Source organism: Symphalangus syndactylus, chromosome 24 (assembly GCF_028878055.3).
Source record: "Symphalangus syndactylus isolate Jambi chromosome 24, NHGRI_mSymSyn1-v2.1_pri, whole genome shotgun sequence".
Classification (NCBI taxonomy): Eukaryota; Metazoa; Chordata; class Mammalia; order Primates; family Hylobatidae; genus Symphalangus; species Symphalangus syndactylus.
In genome coordinates this window covers 20,360,063-20,384,438 of record NC_072446.2, presented here as the reverse complement: position 1 = coordinate 20,384,438, position 24,376 = coordinate 20,360,063, and the positions used below count along the sequence as shown (strand labels likewise).

Here is a 24,376-nt window from a genome sequence, read left to right as displayed (position 1 = left end):
AAAGATATTTTGCTCTATCTGCAGCAATCATTATGAAGAGATCTTTGATTTCCACTGGCGACAACTTTACACGCACTGTTATCAGATTGGTTGCCTGTTTTCATAATTGAAGGACATGTCAAATTTTAATACAGCCTAGTGAAAATGAAGACTTCTTTTTTTTCCCCACCCCCCATCCAAGGACCTCCCTCCCAAATCTACTCATGGATTTCTCAGGGGCAGACGTCTGTAGACTCAAAGTCAGAATCCTTGCTCCAGAATGTTTTACTAGGTTTTCCAGTTATATCCCTGCCAAAATTATAGTGACAGTCCTTTTTCACTTTTTTTTAGCAATCTGCAGAGGTGAGACCCAGAAAATCCAGAAAACCAAATCTCGCAGCTAAGTTGCAGAGCTTAACAACGTTTTTTGGCATGAAAGCAAAGGTTTTAAATTCCTTGGTCTTTTTTTTTTTTAATTTAACCATAAACATTTCTTTAATGAAGTATACTGGTCAAATAGTCCCACTGGACACTAAGGTCTTCAAAGCTAATGACTATGTTCATTCTTGCCTACTACCTGATTCCCACTGTGTCTGGCACATAGTGAGGTTTAAAGAATGTTGGATGAATATAGCCGACATATATTTAAGTTGACAGATCTTCCTTGAGTTTGGGTTGCTACTAAAACAAGTGTTGATGTAGTCTATCAAATCGCCGAAAGGGTAAAAACAAAATCCTATTAATTTACAGTTTTACCAGTGCCACAGATTTATAAAAGGGAAAATGAACATTCCACGAAGACCATGCATAAATGGCACATATTTAAATTTTTGAAAAACACACCTTTTCTAGACCAATTTTAAAGATGCTGCTATAAATAGTAACTTCATCCTTATAAATCAAAATGAACCATTTTCATAAATTAATTTTTCAGCTTCTCTAACTTAGGCTGGGGGAAATTTCTGAAGCAAATCAGTTGGGCATCAATTATGCCAACGTCTTAACTTGCTGTAGATTACAAAAACGTTCCCAAATCTCCCCACCTCCCACCCCTCCTTGTAGCACAGCCTCTGCCATGTATGTACTTAGGCATGTTCTCCCATGATCCATGACAAAAGCCTCAACCATGTCGTTGGGTCTGGCCAATGGCATGTTTAGTAACTTGAAACAAGGAATGGCTTGAAATGGGCTTGTGCACTGGGGCTTGCTTGCTTGCTTACACCTCAGTCATGACCATGAGGTCAATCTTGGCCTAACCTTCTGGTCTCAGGAGAAGGCCAAGAGACACGTGGAACAGAGCTGATTTCCTCAGCCACGGCCAGTGGACAGCCAGCCCATAACCAGCAGATCCTCAGACTAATAAGAGAGCCCAGCCAAGGTCAGCTGGTTTGCCCAGCTGATCCCCACATGGGAACAGAAAAAGCATATTGCATCTATTGAGGTTTTGTGGGCTATTACGTTGCATCACTGTGACAACAGACAATGGATACAGATATTGGTATCTAGAAAAAGCATGATGCCATAACAGGGAACCAAAATACAGAGCATTGGTTTTGAGATTGGGTTGCATGTGGAGGTTGGAAAAATGGCAATGCACACTACTTAATGGCAAACATTTGGTAAGACTGTCACTCGTGGTAGCTTAGAAGACAGAAAATGTATGTCATGAGTTTTGGACTTGAATAAAAAGATAAATTCTAGGCAGAACAGTGAAAGTGTTTTATAAGCTGCATATGATAAAAGACTACAAGAAAGAGACAAACTCAAAAAAAGAACTGGACATTTTCTAAGCAGAATTTAGAGGGAATATAGAAAGTCAAAGATTTACTGGATATAGTTTCTCATCTCCAGCCAGCTTCTCCAGCCAGCTTTCCCAAGTAAGACAAAAGCCTGGGACAAAGACCATATCTAAGAAAATAGTCTCAGAGTGAAGACCAAATGTGAAATCAGGGGTCTGAATGTAAAACTCTTTATTAAAATCTCCAAAAGAGAATTAAGAATGGTGAGAACTAAGTTGGTGCCAAGTATGTTCTCTCAGCTGGACAAAGGACTCCTAAAACCCACAGAAGGTTAAATGCCAAAAGTGCCTATAATTGAGTTTAGAAAAAGAGGCGAGATTCCAAAAGAATTGTGGGTATGGCTTTTGGCATATGGATACATAGGAAACTCACACAGTTTTTAAAGACAGCTCTACCAGCAAAACTGTCACCAGCCTTACTAAAACAAAAGGTAAAAGACCTCCAGCTTTTGGTAGACAGGAAGCAAGCTGAGAAAGTTTCTCAAAGGTACATTTTGCAATCTTTTTCAGAAGTAGCTTAGGAAAGTGATGGAAAGGATGTTCCAATGGGCAGGGTTAAGAACCAAAGAGCTGAGCCAAGGCCTAATCAAGAAACATTCCCTATCCCCTGAATAGGGGGAACCTGTGCCCAGAAGAATTTCAGAAATGCTATGGACCAGGGACTGACCAATGCCTCCCATTCTTCTATACTACTTTCTTTCTTTCTTTTTTTTAATTATACTTTAAGTTCTGGGATACATATGCAGAACGTGCAGGTTTGTTACACAGGTACACACGTGCCATGGTGGTTTGCTGCACTCATCAACCCGTCATCTACATTAGGTATTTCTCCTAATGCTATCCCTCCCCTAGCCCCCCACCCACCAACAGGCCCCGGTGTGTGATGTTCCCCTCCCTGTGTCCATATTGTTCAACTCCCACTTATGAGTGAGAACACGTAGTGTTTGGTTTTCTGTTCCTGTGTTAGTTTGCTAAGAATGATGGTTTCCAGCTCCATCCATGTCCCTGCAAAGGACATGAACTCAACCTTTTCTATGGCTGCACAGTATTCCATGGTGTATATGTGCCACATTTTCTTTATCTAGTCTATCATTGATGGTCATTTGGGTTGGTTCCAAGTCTTTGCTATTGTGAATACTGCTGCAATACACACACGTGTGCATGTGTCTTACACTACTTTCAATGGTAGAATTATGGTAATTATTTTGGCTTTTTGTTTTACCCCTGTATATTGGGTGCATCATGATAGACAACTTGTCTTTTATTTCAACCGTCTCTAGATGAAGAGAAACCATATCCAGACCCAAGGGAGATCACACAATTGTGGTCTTTAAGGCTGATGCTATGATTGGATGAGACTTGTGAATGCATTTTGCCTGTCAGAGAGATGTGAATGATGGTGGGGATAAAGGTGGGCTGTGGTTGTTTGCAAAAATGGTCCCAATTCAGCCCGGCACGGTGGCTCACACCTGTAATCCTAGCACTTTGGGAGGTTGAGGCGGGTGGATTGTCTGAGCTCAGGAGTTTGAGACCAGCCTGGCCAACATGGTGAAACCCCATCTCTACTAAAATACAAAAAATTAGCCAGGCGTGGCAGCGTGTGCCTGTAATCCCAGCTACTCAGGAGGCTGAGGGAGGAGAATCACTTGAACCCAGGAGGCAGAGGTTGCAGTGAGCTGAGATCGCGCCACTGTACTCCAGCCTGGGCGACAGAGTGAGACTCCATCTCAAAAAAGAAAGAAAAAAAAAGTCCCAATTCTTCACCTTCCCTGCATCCCTGACCTTTGCCATGTAACACTGTGATGACCTCTCACTGTAGGTAAGCTCAGTCCCACCCTTGACACCAGGATGAAACATGTGACTTGCTTTAGCCAATGTGATGCTTGACAACTTACAGAAGCAAAGACTTGAAATGGGCTTACACTGGGGCTTGGTTGCTTGCACCTCTGCCATCCTCATGAGAAGGACAAGCCTGGGTTAGTCCATGGTCCCAGGAGGAAGATGAGAGATGCACAGAACAGAACCAGATTGCCTCAGCAAAGGCCAGTGGACAGCCAGCCAGCCCACGGCCAGCAGATCCCCAGGCAAATCTGAAAGGCACCCAGCCTTCCCCACACATGTGGTTAAGCCAAGCCAAGATCAACAGAGTTGTCCAGTCAACTTCCTGCTGACCTAAAGTATGTTAGCACAAATGTTTATTATACAACACTGAGATTTCATGGTTGTTACTGCAGCATTACTGAATCATTATCTAACTGATACACCTAAAGAAAAAAGTATGTAATTTGTTGAGTTACCTACTCTGCTAATTTTGCTGTATGTTTTTTGGTCAAGCTGTTCCATGCTGCACTAGAGTATGCTTCGAAAATGTTTGGAATGCCTAACCATAATGCAGAATTTATCAAAGATACGTGGCTTATATGTGTATTTCATTTCATGCACCTCCTCAATTACATATTTTATGAGTGAATCAGTTATAAAGTTATATAAAGAGATACACATATGTATAACATTATAAACTTCATGGTTTTCTCCTATTTTACTGAGAAAGGCTCTTCAAGGCAGCTGAAAAGCAAAACTGCAAATGGGCCAGGTACAGTGGCTCACGCCTGTAATCCCAGCACTTTGGGAGGCTGAGGTGGGCAGACCACTTGAGGTCAGGAGTTCAAGACCAGTCTGACCAATATGGCAAAACCCCACCTCTACTAAAAATAGAAAAAGTTAGCTGGGTGTGGTACAACGTGCCTGTAATCCCAGCAATTTGGGAGGCTGAGGTGGACAGACCACTTGAGGTCAACAGTTCAAGACCAGCCTGACCAATATGGCAAAACCCCATCTCTACTAAAAATACAAAAAATTAGCTGGCCGTGGTGCAACATGCCTGTAATCTCAGCTTCTTGGGAGGCTGAGGCACAAGAATTGCTTGAGCCTGGGAGGTGGAGGTTGCAGTGAGCTGAGATAGCGCCACTGCACTCCAGCCAGGGCAACACAGCGAGACAAAACAACAGTAACAACAACAACAAAAACTGCAAACAACGGGATGAGCAAAGGTTCCAACTCGATTTCTTACATTGTGGCTGAATGCTTTAAGGTGCTTATGGTTTATGCCATAGAAAGTGAGGAGCATAGAGAGCAAATAACAGGCAGGACTCACCCGTGTGGGATCGCAGGTGGACAGTGAGCTGGCTGGAGTTGCGGCTGGCGTAGGGGCAGATCTGGCATTTGAAGGGCCGCTCGTCTGAGTGGATCCTCAGGTGCTTGTTGAGGCTGCTGCTGTCGGCAGCGGCGTAGTCACACGTCTTACACTTGTAGGGCTTCACGCCCGTGTGGCACCGCATGTGAGTTTTCAGCTTGTCTTTCCGGCTAAAGCACTTGCCACAGACTTCACACTTATGGGGTTTGTCTCCTTCAAACACATACACACACAGATGGCAGCAGGAAACAAGATTAAAAAAGGAAAAGGCTTATTTCCCACTGCCTTACGAAAAAAGTCATGTACAACCACCAAAGAATATTCAGAAAACCCTAAAACACTGGGTGGATGATTGGCAAAGAGCTAACATCTTGGGAGAGGGGAAGTTTCTTCCATGTTCCTTATTGATATTACTTGAATTTTTTAAATGATGAATATGAATTTCTTATAAAGTTTTTATAAATTAAAAATAGAAGGCAATTAAAATTTTAACGTATAGGTACGTAAAATAGTTACAGTTTTGTTAATTTTCTCTTGTATTCACTCTCTCCTTTTTCCGTTTCGCAACAGAGATGCACCCTAAAATTTGGAATACCTAAGTTTCAGCAGAGTTCGTGGCTGACCAGGGAAAGATTATACTTCTCAGCCTCGCCTGCAGCTAGGTGTGATCTGTGACTAAGTTCTTATAAAGCGATGGCAGAGAAGGTAAAGTGTGTCTCTTTCACAAGAGGAAACGGCTTGCCTTTTACATTTTCTCTTTTCCTGCTTCTAGCCAAGGCATGGGGGTAAGGCAGCAGGTGAGGGCAGGTGAGTGAGTGGGTGAGGGCAGGTGAGTGAGCGGGTGAGAGCAGGTGAGTGGGCGGGTGAGAGCAGGTGAGTGGGCGGGTGAGAGCAGGTGAGTGGGCGGGTGAGGGCAGGTGAGTGAGCGGGTGAGGGCAGGTGAGTGAGCAGGTGAGGGTGGCATACCAGCAGATGGTGGAGTAATGTAACAGAACGAGGTGGGAGGAACTTAAGTGCCTGGATGGTCCCTAGGACAGAGCTGCCCATCTGTCCTAGCCTGCCTGCTCACCTCTGGACTGTTACACGGGACAGAAACAAACTCCTATCTTGTTTGAGCTGGTGTTTCAGTTTCATTCTTACAGCAGCTTAATCTGAACCTCACGAATGCATATGTCAACTTGACATCTGTGAACTACTGCTAATTTTTTGATGTATATTTTTCCAATCTGTGTGTGGGTATGTTTTTGGTACATAAAAACTCCTGGCTAACATCAATTTAAATACTTTTTGAGTGGCACTGTGCCTTTGAATTACTTTAGTTAATCCTTGCAACAGCTGGAATTAGAACCCAGGACCATCTTATGTTTTTTTTTTTTTTTTTTTTGAGACAGAGTCTCGCTCTGTCATCCAGGCTGGAGTGCAGTGGCGCAATCCGGGCTTACTGCAAGCTCCGCCTGCCAGGTTCATGCCATTCTCCTGCCTCAGCCTCCTGAGTAGCTGGGACTACAGGCGCCCACCACCATGCCCGGCTAATTTTTTGTATTTTTGGTAGGGACGGGGTTTCACCATGTTAGCCAGGATGGTCTCGATCTCCTGACCTCGTGATCCGCCCGCCTCGGCCTCCCAAAGTACTGGGATTATAGGCGTGAGCCACCGCGCCCAGCCTGTTTTTTTTTTTTTTTTTTTTTTTTTTTTTTGCCAAATACTGCACTGCCTCCCTATTGACTACTTTCTTGCACTTACAGTAATTTCGATCACCTGTTTCATATCATGATATTCCTCCACAACATGGTTGTTAAGGCTGAAGTATTTCACTGTATGGATGTGCATAAATTACTGAAACCATTCCTTACTGGCCATGAAAAAGAGTAAATCAATATGACATACTGCTGTGAAATGATGTCCAATAGTAAATGAAAAAAAGCAAGTTGCACTGATAGTGTGTATCGTATTAACTTAATAAGACATGGAAAAAATTAAATGTGTGTTTTTAGACCTGGTCTAGGCATGCAAATATTTCAGAATGAGACATAGAGGTCTATTAGGACAGCTGACTTTTGGTCATGGAAGGCTGTGAGTCGGGATTTTCTTTTTTTTACTTTATATATTAAATATGTATTTTGACCAAATCGTAACTAGCCAAGTGCTAAAATAGCCAAAGCTGATCACTGTCATCACAAAATAAATATTTGGGATTTAAGAATACATCTAAAAGTTTATTAAAGATCAGCATTTTGGCTGGGCACAGTGGCTGTTGCCTGTAATTCCAGCACTTTAGGAGGTCGAGGCAGGCAGATTACTTGAGGTCAGGAGTTCGAGACCAGCCTGGCCAACATGGTGAAACCCCGTCTGAACTAAAAATACAAAAATTAGCTGGGCATCGTGGCGGGCACCTGTAATCCCAGCTACTTGGGAGGCTGAGGCAGGAGAATCACTTGAACTCGGAAGGCAGAGGTTAAGGTGTGCTGAGATTGTGCCGCTGCGCTACAGCCTGGGTGACAGAGTGAGACTCCATCTCAAAAGGGAAAAAAAAATTTAGCATTTTTATTATTAAACATTTTAGTAGGCTGGGTGTGGTGGCTCACGTCCGTAATCCCAGCACTTTGGGAGGCCAAGGCAGGCGGATCACGAGGTCAGGAGATTGAAACCATCCTGGCTAACACGGTGAAACCCCGCCTCTACTAAAAATACAAAAAATTAGCCGGGCATGGTGGCAGGTGCCTGTAGTCCCAGCTACTCAGGAGGTTGAGGCAGGAGAATGGCATGAACCTGGGAGGCGGAACTTGCAGTGAACCGAGATCGCGCCACTGCACTCCAGCCTGGGTGTCGGAGTGAGACTCTGTCAAAAAACAAAAAACAAACAAACAAACAAAAAAAACCACACAAAAACAAACAAAAAACATTTTAGTCATCAAATTTAAAAATCCAGGAACAATAATTTACCAGCATTGTCAGTGGCTCAGTAGTTCCTGTGGTCACTACACTGTGTATTTGCAACACTGGGCAGATGCTGGATGTTGGCAGAGCTCAATGGTTTTTGGCCAGCTCTGCTGGTAAAGAGCCCTGTTGCTGTTGCTTCCCCAAACCCCAACCCCAGGGGTAATTAAGCATGCCCCCACTCTCTGAAGGTAACTAAGGTGAGGATACATTTAAACTGGAAAATGTAGACAGAGACTGCAGAAACTATCCTACAAACACAAGGTGGGCTAACTGTGTAGAAGATATTTTCTGCGGATTTGCAGAAATAGACAAAGTTGTGGCCCTCACTTGTACTTTTACAATACTTTCCCTATCATCATTAATAATTATAGTACTCAGCTGGATGCGGTAGCCCATGCTTGTAATCCCAGCACTTTGGGAGGCCAAGGTGGGTGGATCACCTGAGGTCGGGAGTTCGAGACCAGCCTGACCAACATGGAGAAACCTCGTCTCTACTAAAAATACAAAAATTAGCCGGGTGTGTTGGTGCATGCCTGTAATCCCAGCTACTTGGGAGGCTGAGGCAGGAGAATTGCTTGAACCTGGGAGGTGGAGGTTGCGGTGAGCCAAGATCGCACCATTGCACTCCAGCCTGGGCAACAACAGCGAAACTCCGTCTCAAAAAAACAAAAACCAAACCAAAACAAAAATTATAGTACTTTATTCTTTCAGTAATAAATATGCTATGGCTTGATGGATGAAACTTCAATATATGAAACCCACATGGAGAGTTTCATTGCTTATTACACTAGAATGCTTGCCAATCAATACTTGAAACTTAGTATTTGGATAATTAGAACAAATCCAGATGGCATGACACTGTGAGGCTGATTAGATATGATGGTGACCCCAATGCAATAAGGCACTTATTGGTCATGGCCAAGGAATGTAAGAAATAACTGTTGGTTACTCATCTTCCAAAGGCTGAGGCTAAATAGCAGGCTTTGGGCAATTAGTGAAGCCAAAGCTAAAACTCACTGCATCTTATACACATTTATATTTTTTAAATTTAAATCTGTATCATTTGAATATAAGCATCTAACACTTTGTTAAAAAAGAGTCTAAAGGCAATTCCTTTTCCATGCAGAAAATCTGGGAAACATAAAAATAATATATCAAAGAAAAATAAAATCACCAGAAATAATCACTTTTTTCTTTTCCCATGCGTTGATCTTTTTCTCTTCTTTTAAAACAAGTATTTATTAAATTCTCCTTTCTAAATTACAAAAATAACACATACTCACTGTATTCAGTGATATCATGTAAAGATACATAAAATGAAAGTTTTGACCAGGTGCAGTGGCTCACACCTGTAATCCTAGCACTTTGGGAGGCTGAGGTGGGTGGATTGCTTGAGTCCAGGCATTCGAGACCAGCCTGGGCAACGTGGTGAGACCCCCCTCTCTACAAAAAATACAAAACATTAGCCAGGTGTGGTGGCGCCTGCCTGTAGTCCCAGCTATTCCGGAGGCTGAGGTGGGCGGGTCGAGTGCCACCGCACTCCAGCTTGGGCGACAGAGTGAGACTTTGTCTCAAAAAATAAAAGAAAAAGACAAAAAAAGAGACAGTTTCTTTTATCTCCCCATATTCCTCTCTTTACTAATCATTACACACACACACGTGCACTTGTAGGATCGTCTCCTCAAAATGAGAATACGTGCATTCAAATTTTAATTAATTTTGGCAGAATCATTTTCAAAATGGCTGTAGCAGTTCACATTCCCACTTAGCTAAGTTTGCTCACATCCTCTCCAGAGCTGGATTTTACTATGTTAAAGATTTTTCTGCCAAAATCATGTGTACAAATGGCACCTTATTTTTTAAAATCTGGACTTGTATTCCCGTAACAGCCAGTGACATCTGGAGTGGTATCATTCGTCTGACCTATGTGGATCCCCAGCTCCTAGCACAGAGCAGGTGTTGAGGGCATATGCGCTAAAGAAATGCTACTTACCCGTGTGAATTTTTAAATGCCGCTCCATGTCCTTCATGCCATAAGCAGTCTTGAATTGGCAACCTAAAAAAAAAAAAAAAAAAAAAAGGCAAGATTAATTACAAAGGGAAACTTAGTAACTTTTAGTATGGAGAAAACTGGCAGAAACATCCTTAAACAAGTGACAAGAGTTACCACCACAGTAATGGGAAAAGAGATCTCATGTGCCTTCATATGTGATGACCAGGAAAAACACACCGTCATTTTGTGGTTCCTGCCAAAACTGCGTAACCTGAATCTAATCACAAGGAAACATCAAATAAACCCAAACTAAGGCCCTGTTGACAAAAATCACTGGCCTATACTTTTCAAAAATGTCAAGCTTATGAAAGATAAATGCTTAACTGTTCTTGATTAGAGGAAATGAAAGACATAAAATCTAAATGCAATTCGTGATCACTGGTTGGAGCCTGGATCAGAGGGGAAAAATGTCATTCTTTTGATATTGGTAGAAAGGACATTGGTGGGACACTTGATGATGAAATCTGACTAAGGTCAGTAGGTTAGATAATAGTACCTATAAATGTTAATTTTCTGATCTTGATGATTGTCCTGTGGTTATTTAAAATAATATTCCGGTTTTTAGGAAATACACACTGAAGTATTTAGGAATAAAGGGGCATCTCATTGTCAGCAACTTTCAAATGGTTTGGGGAAAACTATACTTTTATATATATTTGTATATATACAAAGAATGAAAAAGCAAATATAATAGAATGGTAACATTTGGGGAATCTAGATGAAGGGCATACAGGGATTTTTTTGGTACAATTTTTGCAACTTTTCTGTACGTCTGAAATTATTTCCGATTAAAACCAAAGTAAGGAAAGAAAATTCTTACTGGATATCTTGCTAAGCTATAGCATAGGAAAAAAATTTATAGCAACCTGAAATTTTCATGAGTTCCACTTCAAAGGCCTATGGCTAGAAAAGTCTTAGAACCCACATGCAGAATGACCACAGACAGTGGGAGATAGGTTGTATGTGCTGATGTAAATGCCAGGGGGCTCTGATTTTTATGCCAGGTAGTTTGGAGCACATCCATGAGCAGTTGTCAGGAACTCACGAGGAGGAGCCCTGGAGCCTGGTTAAATATCACACCCTCTACACAAGTAGGACATAATGCTGCCTTTACCTGGATAGCAACAGTTAAGCCTTTTCTGAGCAGGTGGCGTTGTGGGCTTTTTGGTGCGTGACTTGGCAGGGAGAGAGATGACAGTGGCTGTCTGGTTTTCATTACTTTCCGTGGGCAGATAAGTTTGATAGCCATGTTCAAAAACAAATTCTGGAGCTGAAACTAAAAGATATGGTGATTATTAATTTTCTGAATATAAATGCCCTCTAACTGTGGTGTCTGCCTACTTTCCTTTGTAGAGAGAATGCATGTACTAGTTTGCTTTCCCAGCCTCCCTTGCGGCTTCAGAGTGATCATGTGACCCAGTTCTAGCTAATGAGACACTAGAGAGCATCTGCTGGGAGACTTCTGCAAAAGACTTTCCTCCCTGATTTAAAATAGCATGGGGGGGCAGGGTGGGCAGGGCAGATGGAAAAAGAAGCAGTTGAGAAAAGCTCATCTTGCTGCCCTGGCTGCCCTACTTCCTGTCTTTGTACATGCTGGAGTGGTGATGTGATGCCTGGATCTGTGGCAGCCATTCTGTAACCATAAGGGTAAACATGAAAATCAGATGCTGAGTCAGAGCTCTGAAGCCACCCAAATCTATACTTTTTTCTTTTTTTTTTTTTTCCGAGATAGGGTTTCATTTTGTCACCTAGGCTGGAGTGCAGTGGCACGATCACACCTCACTGCAGCCTCGACCTCCCAGGCTCGAGCAATCCTCCCACCTCAGCCTCACAAGCAGCTGGGACTATAGGCATGCACCACCATGCCCGGCTGATTTTTGTATTTTTTGTAGAGACTGGGGTCTCGCCATGCTGTGCGGGCTGGTCTCAAACTCCTGAGCTCAAGTGATCTACCTGTCTCTGCCTCCCACCGTGTTAACTACCATGCCTGCCCTAGACTTCTTAAATAAACAAGAAATGTCCCTATAATTTATGCCAGGTAAGTTTTCTGTTAACTGCAGCCAAATGCATTAGGTGCTTTCATAAGCTATATGACAACATCCTAATAAAACAACAAAAAGGAATGATAGAAGGGATTTGGGGCAAAACTAGTCTAATTAACATTCTCTTCAGCAGAAGTATTTCCCCCCTCAAAAAATTCCTTGTACTCTTACTGAGGTTCTGATGCAAAAAGAAAAAAAATAGCAAAACACAAGACTAAATATAAAATATAATTGTAGGCTGGGCACCTACATTTTGTACAATTGTAGGCATGGCTCACAGCTGTAATCTTAGCACTTTGGGAGGCTGAGGCAGGTGGATCACCTGAGGTCAGGTGTTCGAGACCAGCCTGGCCAACAGTGTGAAACTCTATCTCTACTAAAAATACAAAAATTAGCTGGGCCTGGTGGCAGGCACTTGAAATCTCAGCTACTCTGGAGGCTGAGGCAAGAGAATTGCTTGAACCTGGGAGGCAGGGGTTGCAGTGAGCCGAGATCATGCTGTTACACTCCAACCTGGGCAACAAGAGTGAAACTCTCAAAAAAAATAAAAAATAAATAAAAATAATAAATAAATAAAATTGTAAACGATAAGATAGGCAGTCTCAAACATTTTTGTTCTAAGAAATTATGTGACTACTTTGTTAACTACATTTATAGTCTGGGACTTAGGCATGTTTCCTCCCTCCCTTCCTCCCTTCCTCCCTCCCTCCTTCCTTCCTCCCTTCTTCTCTCCCTCCCTTCCTCCCTCCCTCCCTCCCTCCTTCCTTCCTCCCTTCTTCTCCCCCTCCCTTCCTCCCTCCCTCCCTCTTCCCTTCCCCTCACTCCTTCTCCTCTTCCCCTTTCCTCCCTCCCTTCTTTCCTTCCTCTCCTCCTCTTTGTTTTTCTGGTTCTTTCTTGAATGTAATTTGTCATACAAAGATCTGGCTTCAAATGAGAAGTAAATATGACCAATGGAGGCTTGTTCATTGGATGAACCTGTCAGGCTAAGAGGCCCTAATGATGATTTTGAGAGCAGCTGTAATATTCTGTTTCCCAAACTTCAGTCACTCAGACACCACCTTTGACATTTTTGACATTTTATTTACGGATTATTTAAGTCAACATAGGCCTAACATCACTGTTTATTTTAGCTTTGTCCGAAGCACTAATATCCAGGCCACAGGCTCCAGGTGCTAGTTATGTTTTCTCTTAAACACTATATTTCTTTGAATCTAAGATGTTTTAGATTGTAAAGTGCATCATAATTTCATATATGATGAAAATGCTGCCAATTAAACACATTATGACAACTCTTTCTTTTTTTAGGTATTTTATTTTATATTTATCAAATGGGCTTTTCCTGACTTCTTCGGAGATTTGGCAGGAAACCCAAGTTCTTGATCTCCATCTCTTTGGCAACTTCAGTAGTGACCGTATCACTCTGATTCATGTCAAATGATACCCTGGTGCTGTCAGCATTTGGTATTTGAGTAAAGCCACAGTTTCCATTTTTCTCAATGGAAATATATGTAGGGAAGTCAAGGGTTTGGTTGAAAGTCAGCTGAAAGATTCAGACAAACTGATGTTTCCTGTTTTTAGGCCAAGTATCTCTGATGCATGAATCAGCTGCACCTGTCTCTTGTTGAAATGTTTTCATTTACTCTGTGGGATCTGGCTGTCTCTCCTGGTTTCTCTCGCTCTACTTGGTTCTCAAAGCCTGGTCTCCAGATAGCAGCATTGGAGCTGCCTGGGAACTTGTTACCAAGGCAAATTTTTTAGGCCTCATCTCAGACCTACTGAATCAGACACTCTCGGGGTGCACCCAACAATCTGTGCTCTAACGAGCCCTCCAGGTGATCCTGATACATGCTCAAGTTTAAGAACCACTAGCAGAGACCATCCTTTTCCATCTATCTTGGCAGTAGAACTTAACCCAGCTCTGTCTATATGAGGAATTCCACCTTTCTTGGTTGTTGCTTTGCAAGAACGTGCAACTGCAGTCACTCATCCAACAATGAAGATTTGCTTCATTAATATCAAATTTACCCCTGTTACTGTTTTCAAGCATTTCTGGGTAAGCAATTATTTTTCATCTTCAACTTGCTTCATCATGCAATATCGTGGAAGACATTTTAAACAGCAATTAAACTCAATACATATAGTTCCAAAATTGCACACAACACAGCTGAGGTGAGAAAAATGTGACCCACTGAAATCAAGTTCGTTCACATGCACAGCAAGGTAATGTTTTTGGACTGCCTGTTGGTTGACAGAAATCTCACTGATTCTAAAATGCATTGTTGTTTCAGATATGTTAAAATGTGTCTTCAAACTGATATAAGTTCAGGTTTGACCATTCACTGTGGATGTGACCTCAGGCCAGTGATGTAAGTTCACTGAACTTGTTTTCTCACTATAAATGGGGACAATCACCATGCCCACTTCATAAGGGTGTTGCAAAGTTTAACAACAGAATTCAGTAGCACAGGATGTGGCCATGGTTGAATCTCAATAAATGTCAACGGGGATATATTACAGTTCAATAGAACCGGACTCTGGCACTTGTGCATTAAACTCTCAACTGAAATGCTCATGAGCTAGGATGATCAACCATCCCTGTTTCCTTTGATGCACACAAGTTTTAAAATTTAATGTAGTCCCAGCTGGGTGCAGTGGCTCACACCTGTAATCCCAGCACTTTGGGAGCCCAAGGCAGGTGGATCACCTGAGGTCGGGAGTTCGAGACCAGCCTGACTAACATGGAGAAACCCTGTATCAAGTAAAAATACAAAATTAGCCGGGCGTGATAGCACATGCCTGTAATCCCAGCTACTTGGGAGGCTGAGGCAGGAGAATCGCTTGAACCTGGGAGGCGGAGGTTGCGGTGAGCCCAGATCACGCCATTGCACTCCAGCCTGGGCAACAAGAGCAAAATTCCATCTCAAAAAAAAAAAAAAATTAATGTAGTCCCATTTGTCTATTTTCACTTTTGTTGCCTGTGCTTTGGTGTCTTGGAGAGGCGGCAGGAAGCATCATGAGTGGGCAGGTTAAACACAGCAAAGGGCCGGGTGTGGTGGCTCATGCCTGTAATCCCAGCACTTTGGGAGCCTGAGGTGGGCGGATCATTTGAGGTCAGGAGTTTGAGACCAGCCTGGCCAACATGGTGAGACCTCGTCTCTACTAAAAACACAAAAATTAGCCAGGCGTGTTGGTGTGCACCTGTAGTCCCAGCTACTCAGGAGGCTGAGGAAGGAGAATTGCTTGGACCCAGGAGACAGAGGTTGCAATGAGCTGAGATCATGCCACTACACTCCAGTCTGGGTGACAGAGGGAAACTCCATCTCAAGGAAAAAAGAAAAAAAAAAAAAAAAACAACGAACAGCAAAGGGATTCAGGCACCCAGGTGCAGGGATCATTTTGGGGGCAGGGCTAATCCCATGTAACCTGTGAGTCATCCAAAGTAGATGGCTATAGACCAGAAAGGGTTTGCTCCAGAGCTTAGGCTGTGTCCTACCTCCTTGGTCCTCAGTTTCTTCACCTGGAGAATGGGGACAATTTCCATTCCTATCTCCTAGGGCTGCTGTGAGGATCAGAAACCAGGCATGTAAAGCTGCTGTTGCTGTTGACTTTATTCACTAATTTATTCAGCAAATATTTATTAGGTACTGTACTGACTGTGTGCCAGGAACTGTTCTAAGCAGTAGAAACAGAGCCGTGACTCAAAGAGACAAAAATCCCTGCCCTCATGGAGTGGACATTCTAGTTAGGAGTGGTGCAGGCAATAAGGATTTAAATATATACGTGTAAATCAAGTGGTGTAAATATTATGGAGAAAAATAAAGCAGGGAAGGGAACCAGGAAATGCTGGTGGGCATGCAATTTTAAGCACGTCCAGGAAGGCCTCAGTGAGAAGGTAACATTTGAATACAAAACATGGAAGCATATAATTATTATATTAATAGTATTCCGTTGCAGGTGTCCAGAATTCAATAGCAACAAAGGGGCATTGGGTGCTGAAGACTCTCATCCAGATGGTCGGCTTGCTGGCACCTCCTAGCTGGATTTATCAAGGGCATCCCTTCCCACACAAGGGGCCTTTCTAGAATCTGCTGTGAACGGCAGGACCTGCAGAGACACCCCAGGGAAAGGCTTATGGTAATCACTGAGGGACTGCTGGCGACCAGAGGCCTCCCTCATTCCCTTTGGTTGTTTGCATGTGATTTGATGCCAGAGTAGCCACTCATCCCCAGGGGGTGTGTGTGCGTATGTGTATGTGTATGTGTGAGCATGCACGGTCAGACTGACCTTGGACCAATTTGGGTGTTTTATTTTATTTTTTTTTGAGATGGAGTCTCACTCTGTTGCCCAGGCTGGAGTGCAACAGTGCCATCTTGGCTCACTGCAACCTCTGCCTCCCAGGTTCAAGTGATTCTCCTGCTTCAGCCTCCCTAGAGGCTGGGATTACAGGCACACACCACCACACCTGGCTAATTTTTGTATTTTTAGTAGAGACAGAGTTTCACCATGTTGGCCAGGCTGGTCTCAAACTTCTGACCTAAGGTGATCCGCCCGCCTCGGCCTCCCCAATTTCTTTTATTTTTTTGAGATGGAGTCTCGCTCTGTCACCCAAGCTGGAGTGCAATGGCGTGATCTCGGCTCATTGCAACCTCCGCCTCCTGGGTTCAAGCGATTCTCCTGCCTCGACCTCCTGAGTAGCTGGGACTACAGATGCCTGCCACAGTGCCCAGCTAGTTCTTGTATTTTTAGTAGAGATGGAATTTCACCATGTTGGTCAGGCTGGTCTCACACTCCTGACCTCAGGTGATCTGCCCACCTCGGCCTCCCAAAGTGTTGGGTGGGATTACAGGCATGAGCCACCGCGCCCGACCAGCTGGGTGTTTGTATGCAATTTGATGCCAGAGTAGCCACTCATCCCCAAGTGAGTGTATGTGTGTGTGTGTAGTGGACCTTGGACCAACTTGGGTGTGTGCGTGTGATTTGATGCTGCAGTCACCACTCATTGCCAGGGGTGTGTGTGTGTGTGTACAGTCAGATTGACCCTGGACCAACCTCTGTCTCCTCTCACTAGCTGTAGGGCCTTGACCAAGTCACTTCTCTGCTCTTCAGTTCTTTTGTCGGTAAAATGGGGATATTGCAGTGATCTCGGAGCTTAGATCTTGTTGTTCTAGTAAAGATTCAAGGGAAAGATAAGGCATACTGCAAGCCGGGCACACTGTAAGTTCTTGAGAGTTCTCAGTGGACATTATGGTAACTATGCATAATAGGTTATTATTTACCTGTATTCAGGTTTGGCATAATGAGTGGCATGGCCCTTGGGGAATCTCAGAGCACCCTAGAAGAAGGTGAAATGCCCCACATCTGCTGAGGCAGGATGACTCATAACCTTGGGGGGAAGTGCTTCCAGTAGAGGCGTGACTTGCCCCTGCCCCAAGAATATTCTCTAGTCCCTCTTTTCACTGAGAATGCAGCACGGGCCACCTCTTTATGTGGGGGTCTTGTGTCTAACTTTTTGCAAGAGCTCAGGGCTTCAGCCCCTACCCTAGTGTGGCCATTAAAATCAAGTCTCCTGTTTAGTGAGATCAGACCCTGTCCCCGATACCCCAAGAAGCTCACAGCCTCACACACCTGCTGCCACTTTTGAATTTGTTTTCTGGCTCCCCGGGATTTCCCTTCTTTCCTGCGTGTTCAGGTGTGCATCTGAGAATTGCTTATTGTATTTAGTTCTGGTTTGTAGCAGGGGCATATTCAGTTATTTGATCATGATGTTGTTTAAAATGTTTGACTGTTACATGAATTTCATAGATAATCCAAATCTATTTCTCTGAAGTTTGTCTCTGTGGAGTCTTAGGGCTCACATGAACCAACCGTAGCTCCTTTTCTACCAAATTGCCTTTCAGACATCTCAAGACAGCTTTGATATCTCCCTATCTAATTTGCTTCCCCCTTCCCTTCTTCAACTTAAAAATTCCATTTAACACATCCTTTTCTCTTTTTAAATGACAACGTTTATTTCTGCAAAATAAAAGTTAACATGAATTTTAGGATTTTCTTCTCTATACAGAAAAGTTCAAGGAAGAAAAAACTAGGCTAAGTGTGGTGGCTCATGCCTGTAATCCCAGCAATTTGGGAGGCTGAGGCAGGATGACCACTTGAGACCAGGAGTTTGAGACCAGCCTGTGCAACACAGGGAGACGCCGTCTCCACAAAAACATACAAAAAATAGCTGGGTGTGATGCTGTGTGCCTGTAGTCCCAGCTAATTGTGGGGCTGAGGTGGAAGGATGGCTTAAGCTCAGGAGTTCCAGGCTGCAGTGAGCTATGATTGCACCACTGCACTTCAGCCTGGGTGACAGAGCAAGACTGTCTCTGGAAAAACAAAACAAAAAACTTCCCAATGCTGTCAAAACATGGCAATATACATCCTTGTTTTTTTTTTTTTTGGCTCTGTTGCCCAGGCTGAAGTGCAGTGGTACAGTCTTGGCTCACAGCAACCTCTGCTACCCAGGTTCAAGTGATTCTCCTGCCTCAGCCTCCCGAGTGGCTGGGATTAAAGGTGTGCGCCACCATGCCCGGCTAATTTTTGTATTTTTAGCAGAGATGGAGGTTTCACCATGTTGGCCAGGCTCATCTTGAACTCCTGACCTCAAGTAATCTGCCTGCCTTGATCTCCCAAAGTGCTGCGATTACAGATGTGAGCCACTGGTGCCCAGCCTACATCCTTACTTTTTATACAAATCTCCTATTGCTACTGTGATTAAATACTTATTTGAGAAATTATTTAATGACTATTCTTTCTTCTATTTGGTTGGAGGAGTTAAGTGAGGACAGACCCTTGTTTCTTTCCATTACTGTTCCCCCTGCACCCACCACAGAACCAGGTGAAGGGGAGGAGCTCAAAGAACATTTGTTTAATTAACGATCAGCTAAAGGGCTAACCTCTTTTATATATAGAAAATATATTTTAGGGCCGGGAGCGGTGGCTCACACCTGTAATCCCAACACTTTGGGAGGCCGAAGCGGGTGGATCACCTGAGGTCGGGAGTTCGAGACCAGCCTGGTCAACATGGCAAAACTTCGTCTCTACTAAAAATACAAAAATTAGCTGGGCGTGGTGGTGGGTACCTGTAATCTCAGCTACTTGGGAGGCTGAGGCAGGAGAATTGCTTGAACCCAGGAGGTGGAGGTTGCAGTGGGCCAAGATCGCGTCATTGCGCTCCAGCCTGGGCAACAGAGTAAGGCTCCATCTCAAAAACAAAACAAAACAAAACAAAAAGGTATATTTTAAAAGCATAAAACTAGGATCAAGGCTTAAATCATTTTATATTTATTTTTAATGAAACACTTTTGCCATGTTAAAACATCTTATCATGTTGTCATTCATCGAAAACACAACCTCTAATGGCCACATAATATTTCATCATTTTGGTTGCTGAATAGTTTAACCATTTCCCTTTCTTGGACTTGGAGGAGATATCTAGGAATTGACTTTTATGAGTAAAACCTGTCCAGAAGTTTAAATTTATCCCTCGTGTCTTTGGGTATGTTCCTTGAAATTGAAGAGTTGGGTTAAAATGGTATGGATGTTTTATTACTTGGTGATTATATAATTATAACATCCTTTCAGAAAACTGAAATAATTTGCATTTTCCCCTTAATCTTGGCCGTCACAGAGAGAACTTGAGAGGACAAAACGAGATCACTTGAGTTTAATTTGAATTTCCTTTACATGTAATTAGTGAGATTAAACTCCCTTTCAACATTTATTTTTCCAATGACACGCCTTATTTGGTGAACTTCCTGTTTATTCTATTAGCTCACTTTTTTCTACTGGAATTTTAATTTTTTTCTTGATTTGTAAACGCTTTTTGCAGATTAAGGATACTGTCTTTTGTTTTGTTTTGTTTTGTTTTGTTTTTGAGACAGGGTCTGGCTCTATCTCCCAGGCTGGAGGGCAGTGGCACCATCTCGGCTCACTGCAACATCTGCCTCCCAGGTTCAAGCAATTCTCCTGCCTCAGCTTACTGAGTAGCTGGGATAACAGGTATGCGCCACCACGCCCAGCTAATTTTTGTATTTTTTGTAGCGATGGGGTTTCGTCATGTTGGCCAGCCTGGTCTTGAACTCCCAGACTCAAGCGATCCTCCCTCCTTGGCCTCCCACAGTGCTCAGATTCCAGGCAAGCGCCACCGTGCCCAGCAGGATATTATCATATATTCAGATCTCTTGATTTTTTTGTGAACGTTGTTTTTTGCAGTGTTGTTCATGCTTAGGATTCTCACTTAGGGTTCTTGATCTCCAGGCAAGTATCTCAACTGTAAACTCAGAATTCACTGTCTGAGGCCGGGCATAGTGGCTCATGCCTGTAATCCCAGCACTTTGGGAGCCCGAGGCGGTTGGATCCCTTGAGGCCAGGAGTTTGAGACCAGCCTGGCCAACATGGTGAAACCCTGTCTCTACTACAATACAAAAACTAGCCAGGCGTGGTGGTGGGCGCCTGGAATCCCAGGCACGTGCGAGGCTGAAGCAGGAGAATCGCTTGAACCTGGGAGGCAGAGGTTGCAGTAAGCCGAGATCGCACCACTACACTCCAGCCTGAGTGACACTGCGAGACTCCGTCCCCTTCCCCCTGCCCCCCGCTGCCACCCCTGCCTCCAAAATAATTCATTTTCTGAGAGAAAAGAGAAAATCCACCCCTTTCACTTACGCTGTTCCCAAAGGCCTTTACCGTCCTCAATGGGCGTTAGACCGGCTCAAACGCCCCTCCCCAGGGGTGAGTGGCGCTGCCCTGCTGGAAGCCCTGACCACGCCCCAGCTCTGCCATCGCTGATTGGTGCAGTGGAAAGACACCTGACAGCAACTGGGCCAATCGACTCTCTTGCTCTGAAATTGAATCCTGCAGCTGGGCATATTGGCGGCTGCCGCTAAGTCCCAACTATGACCCAGACTGAGGTGGGAGCATCGCTGAAGCCCAAGAGTTCGAGTCCAACCTGGGCGATGTAGTGAGACCTTCCCCCAACCCGCCCAATCTCTTAAAAAAAAAAAAAAAAAACTGAGACTAAGACGCTCAGATTTGGTGTGGATTTTCCTTCTGAACAAAGAAGACATAAACTTTGGGAATGGTCACGGGGCAGCAGTGCTTCTCCAGCCACATTCTCTCTAAAATGTGGATTCTGATCAGCAGTTCTGGGTGGGGCCGAGACTCTGCCTTCCCAGCATTTCCAACAAGCCCTCTGAGCTGTACAGTCTGGAAAACCCTAAAATATTTCTAGCTTCTGGTTCAATCTCTTTTTGAGATCCAGCTGCGTGCCTGCCTGTAATTCTCCCTTATGCCTATATCCTTCTAAACAAAGTCTCCCCTCTGGCTTGAATTATAGCCAAAGTAGGGGGTCTGTTCTAAGCAAACGAACAGTCCTATGTAACAGAAAATTAACTTGCCCTATACTGGGACTTCACCGAACAGGAAAAATAAACCATGAGTGGAACAGAGCTTCCTCCCACATCCCACCCTACCCTCCCTCCCACAGTGGGCCGTTCATTCATTCCTCAGATCTGTTGAGCACCTATTGTGAACTAGACTCTAGTGCCAGTGGGTTTCCAACCCTTCAACCCCTTCTGGTTGAATGGTTCTCAAACTTGATCATGCATCACAGATTCTGATGCAGAAATTTGGGGTAAAGTTTAGATATCTTTATAGCTATATTTTAAACACATTTTCCAGGTAATTTTTTGCACAGCAGCATTTGAGAACTTCCACTCTAGTCCCTTTAACGGGGCAGTGGTAGGAACGTGGCCCTGCAGAGGGGACTTGGGATTGGGTTCCACTGGTAGGCCCCTTCTCCTTGTCCCTTGGCAGCCTAGCTGCCTCCACTACAGTGCAACTGGGCAAAGCCATGTGTCCCAATTTTGGCCAGCAGGATCTGGAGTTTTGGGAGTTCATCAGGGAGCATTTCCTCCCCGATACAGATAAATTTCTCATTTCCCTGTTTGTGGGTGTGCCTGAGAGATTTGATGCCCAAGGCTTTAGCTGCCACCATGCAGCCACAGGGGGGGCGGGAAGGCAAAGGATAAAAACCCACCACCGAGAACAGGTGGAAGATGCAAAGAACTCCACACCTTCCAGCTGCCAAACTGACCTTGCCTGTTCTGGCTATGAGAGATAATACGTGTCTTAACTGTTCTGCGCACCTTTAGTTTGCTGTTGTTAAGAGCAACAGAGGCCGGGCGTGGTTGCTCACGCCTGTAATCCCAACACTTTGGGAGGCTGAGGCGGGGAGATCACGAGGTGAGGAGTTCGAGACCAGCCTGACCGACACGGTGAAACCCCGTCTCTACTAAAAAATACAAAAATTAGCTGGGTGTGGCAGTGGGCACCTGTAATCCCAGCTACTGAGGAGGCTGAGGCAGGAGAATCGCTTGAACCTGGGAGGCAGAGGTTGCAGTGAGCCGAGATCGCACCACTGCACTCCAGCCTGGGCGCCAGAGTGAGCCTCTGTCTCAAAAAAAAAAAAAAAGAAGAAAGAAAGAAAAGAGCAACCGAAAGCATCTGACCTGACCCAACCACTCCCTGGCTGGTTCAGATTCCCAGGACCTTGCTCAGACCCCCTAATATATTATCCCCAGGAAGGGTGTGGATATCTGCATTTTTCACCGAAGCTTCAGATGGTTCTTATGCACAAGCAAGTTTGAGAAATGTTGCAGTGAGGAATTTACTAAGTGGCAGTACTGATTAAGAGCACAGGTTCTGCAACCAGACAGCCTGGTTTGAGACCCAGTTCTGCCACTCTCTGTTTCTGTCATCTGGACAAGTTATTTAACCCCTCTGTGCCTCGGTTTCATTATTGGTAAAATGGGGATAATAATTATTACCTAACTTTTGGTTATGAAAAACTACTTCATATAGAGTACTTAGAAAAGTGCACGGCATAGAATAAGCACTGTATAAGAATTTGCTATTATTGTTTCCAGATCCTTCTGGCAATCACTACATAGTTTGTCTTACTAAATCACTCATGTGCTCAAGAACTTTCAATGGATCCCCAGCTCCTTCAGAATAAAGGACAGAGCTGAAGCATGACTCCTACCACGTTCCCCTATGCCATCTCTAGCCACTGTTTTCAAATCTTGCCCTGAGCTTCCCCCACCCCCTCCAAACCACCATTAGGAAATGCCCCCTTTCTCGCAATCTTTCTCCCAAAAGCCAACGGGTCTTTCAAAGCCGGTTATACATTTGCTTTCATTCACAATTCTCTCCCCTGACTTTCCCAGTTGGAACCAACAGACTCTGTGAATTCTTCACACCTTTAAGACTACACTTGTCACAAACAGCTGGGCTTGAATGTCTTACAACTAAATCCTCCTCCCCTCCCCGAGGGGCTTGGAATTCTCCAAGGGCAAGCATCTTCATTATCTGAGTCCCATCATTTGCCACACAACAGCCCTAAAGCGACTGATATGGTTTGGCTGTGTTCCCACCCAAATCTCATCTTGAATTGTAACTCCCACAATTCCCACGTGTCATGGGAGGAACCAGGTAGGAGGTGACTGAATTATGGGAGCGGGTCTTTCCTTCACTGTTCCTTGTGATAGAGAATGATTCTTACGAGAGCTGATGGTTTTATAAAGGGGGGTGTCCCTGCACAAGCTCTTATCTTTTGTCTGCTGCTATTCAAGACGTGCCTTTCACCTTCTGCCATGACTGTGAGACCTCCCCAGCCATGTGGAACTGTGAGTCCAATAAACCTCTTTCTTTTGTGAACTGTTCAGTCTCTGGTATGTCTTCATCAGGAGCATGAAAACGGACTAATACAGCCACTGTCACCAAACCCTCATGATGGGGCACATGCTATACACACCATGTGCTTCAGGCACATAAACACATTTAATCCTCACAGCCGCCCTTTCCTGCCCTCATTCAATAGCTGTTTTATTGAGTGACTATGATGTGCCAGACCTGGTGTTGGGTGGTGGGAAAATAAGACTGATTAGGTCTCTGCGTGCAGGGAGATTTACAGTCTAGTAAACTAGAAATCGAGCCACTAATTTGGGGCTCACAGGCCAAACTGAAACTTCAGATTCTTTTTTAAGACTTTCAAAATCAATCAGGCGGGCAGGGCCTTCCCTACGTCATTGTCCTCTGGCCAAAGACCAGTAGGGACACCCCATCACTGAATAAGTTTATTACTCATTGCAATAAGGAAAACCTCAGAGGGTGCTAGAAATAGCTTATTTTATTTTAGGTTTGGGCTCTTGTTAGATGCTTTTGGAGGAGGGTCAAGAAAACCTGCATCAGAGGCACCAGCAAGTGGGGCTAATTCTATGATTTGTTATTTTAAAAAATATTATCAAGAGGGAAAGAAGGCTAGATAGAGCAAG

General features: G+C 44.1%; 1 protein-coding gene across 7 annotated transcripts in view; it reads right to left on the bottom strand.

The window, feature by feature from the left end:
- Positions 1 to 24,376, bottom strand: part of ZFP64 (ZFP64 zinc finger protein) — a 114,987-nt gene that overhangs the window by 77,874 nt on the left and 12,737 nt on the right. For 4 of the 7 annotated variants that reach the window (XM_055265648.2, XM_063634205.1, XM_055265650.2 and 1 more), the window contains exons 3-5: positions 11,078 to 11,239; positions 9,904 to 9,966; positions 4,932 to 5,183 (exon numbers count right to left, since the gene is read on the bottom strand). In XM_055265648.2, coding sequence (XP_055121623.1) covers positions 4,932 to 5,183; positions 9,904 to 9,966; positions 11,078 to 11,239 — 477 coding nt within the window. The remainder of the gene's footprint in view (positions 1 to 4,931; positions 5,184 to 9,903; positions 9,967 to 11,077; positions 11,240 to 24,376) is intronic. The other 3 variants (XM_063634207.1, XM_055265651.2, XM_063634206.1) reach the window with 1 other exon arrangement.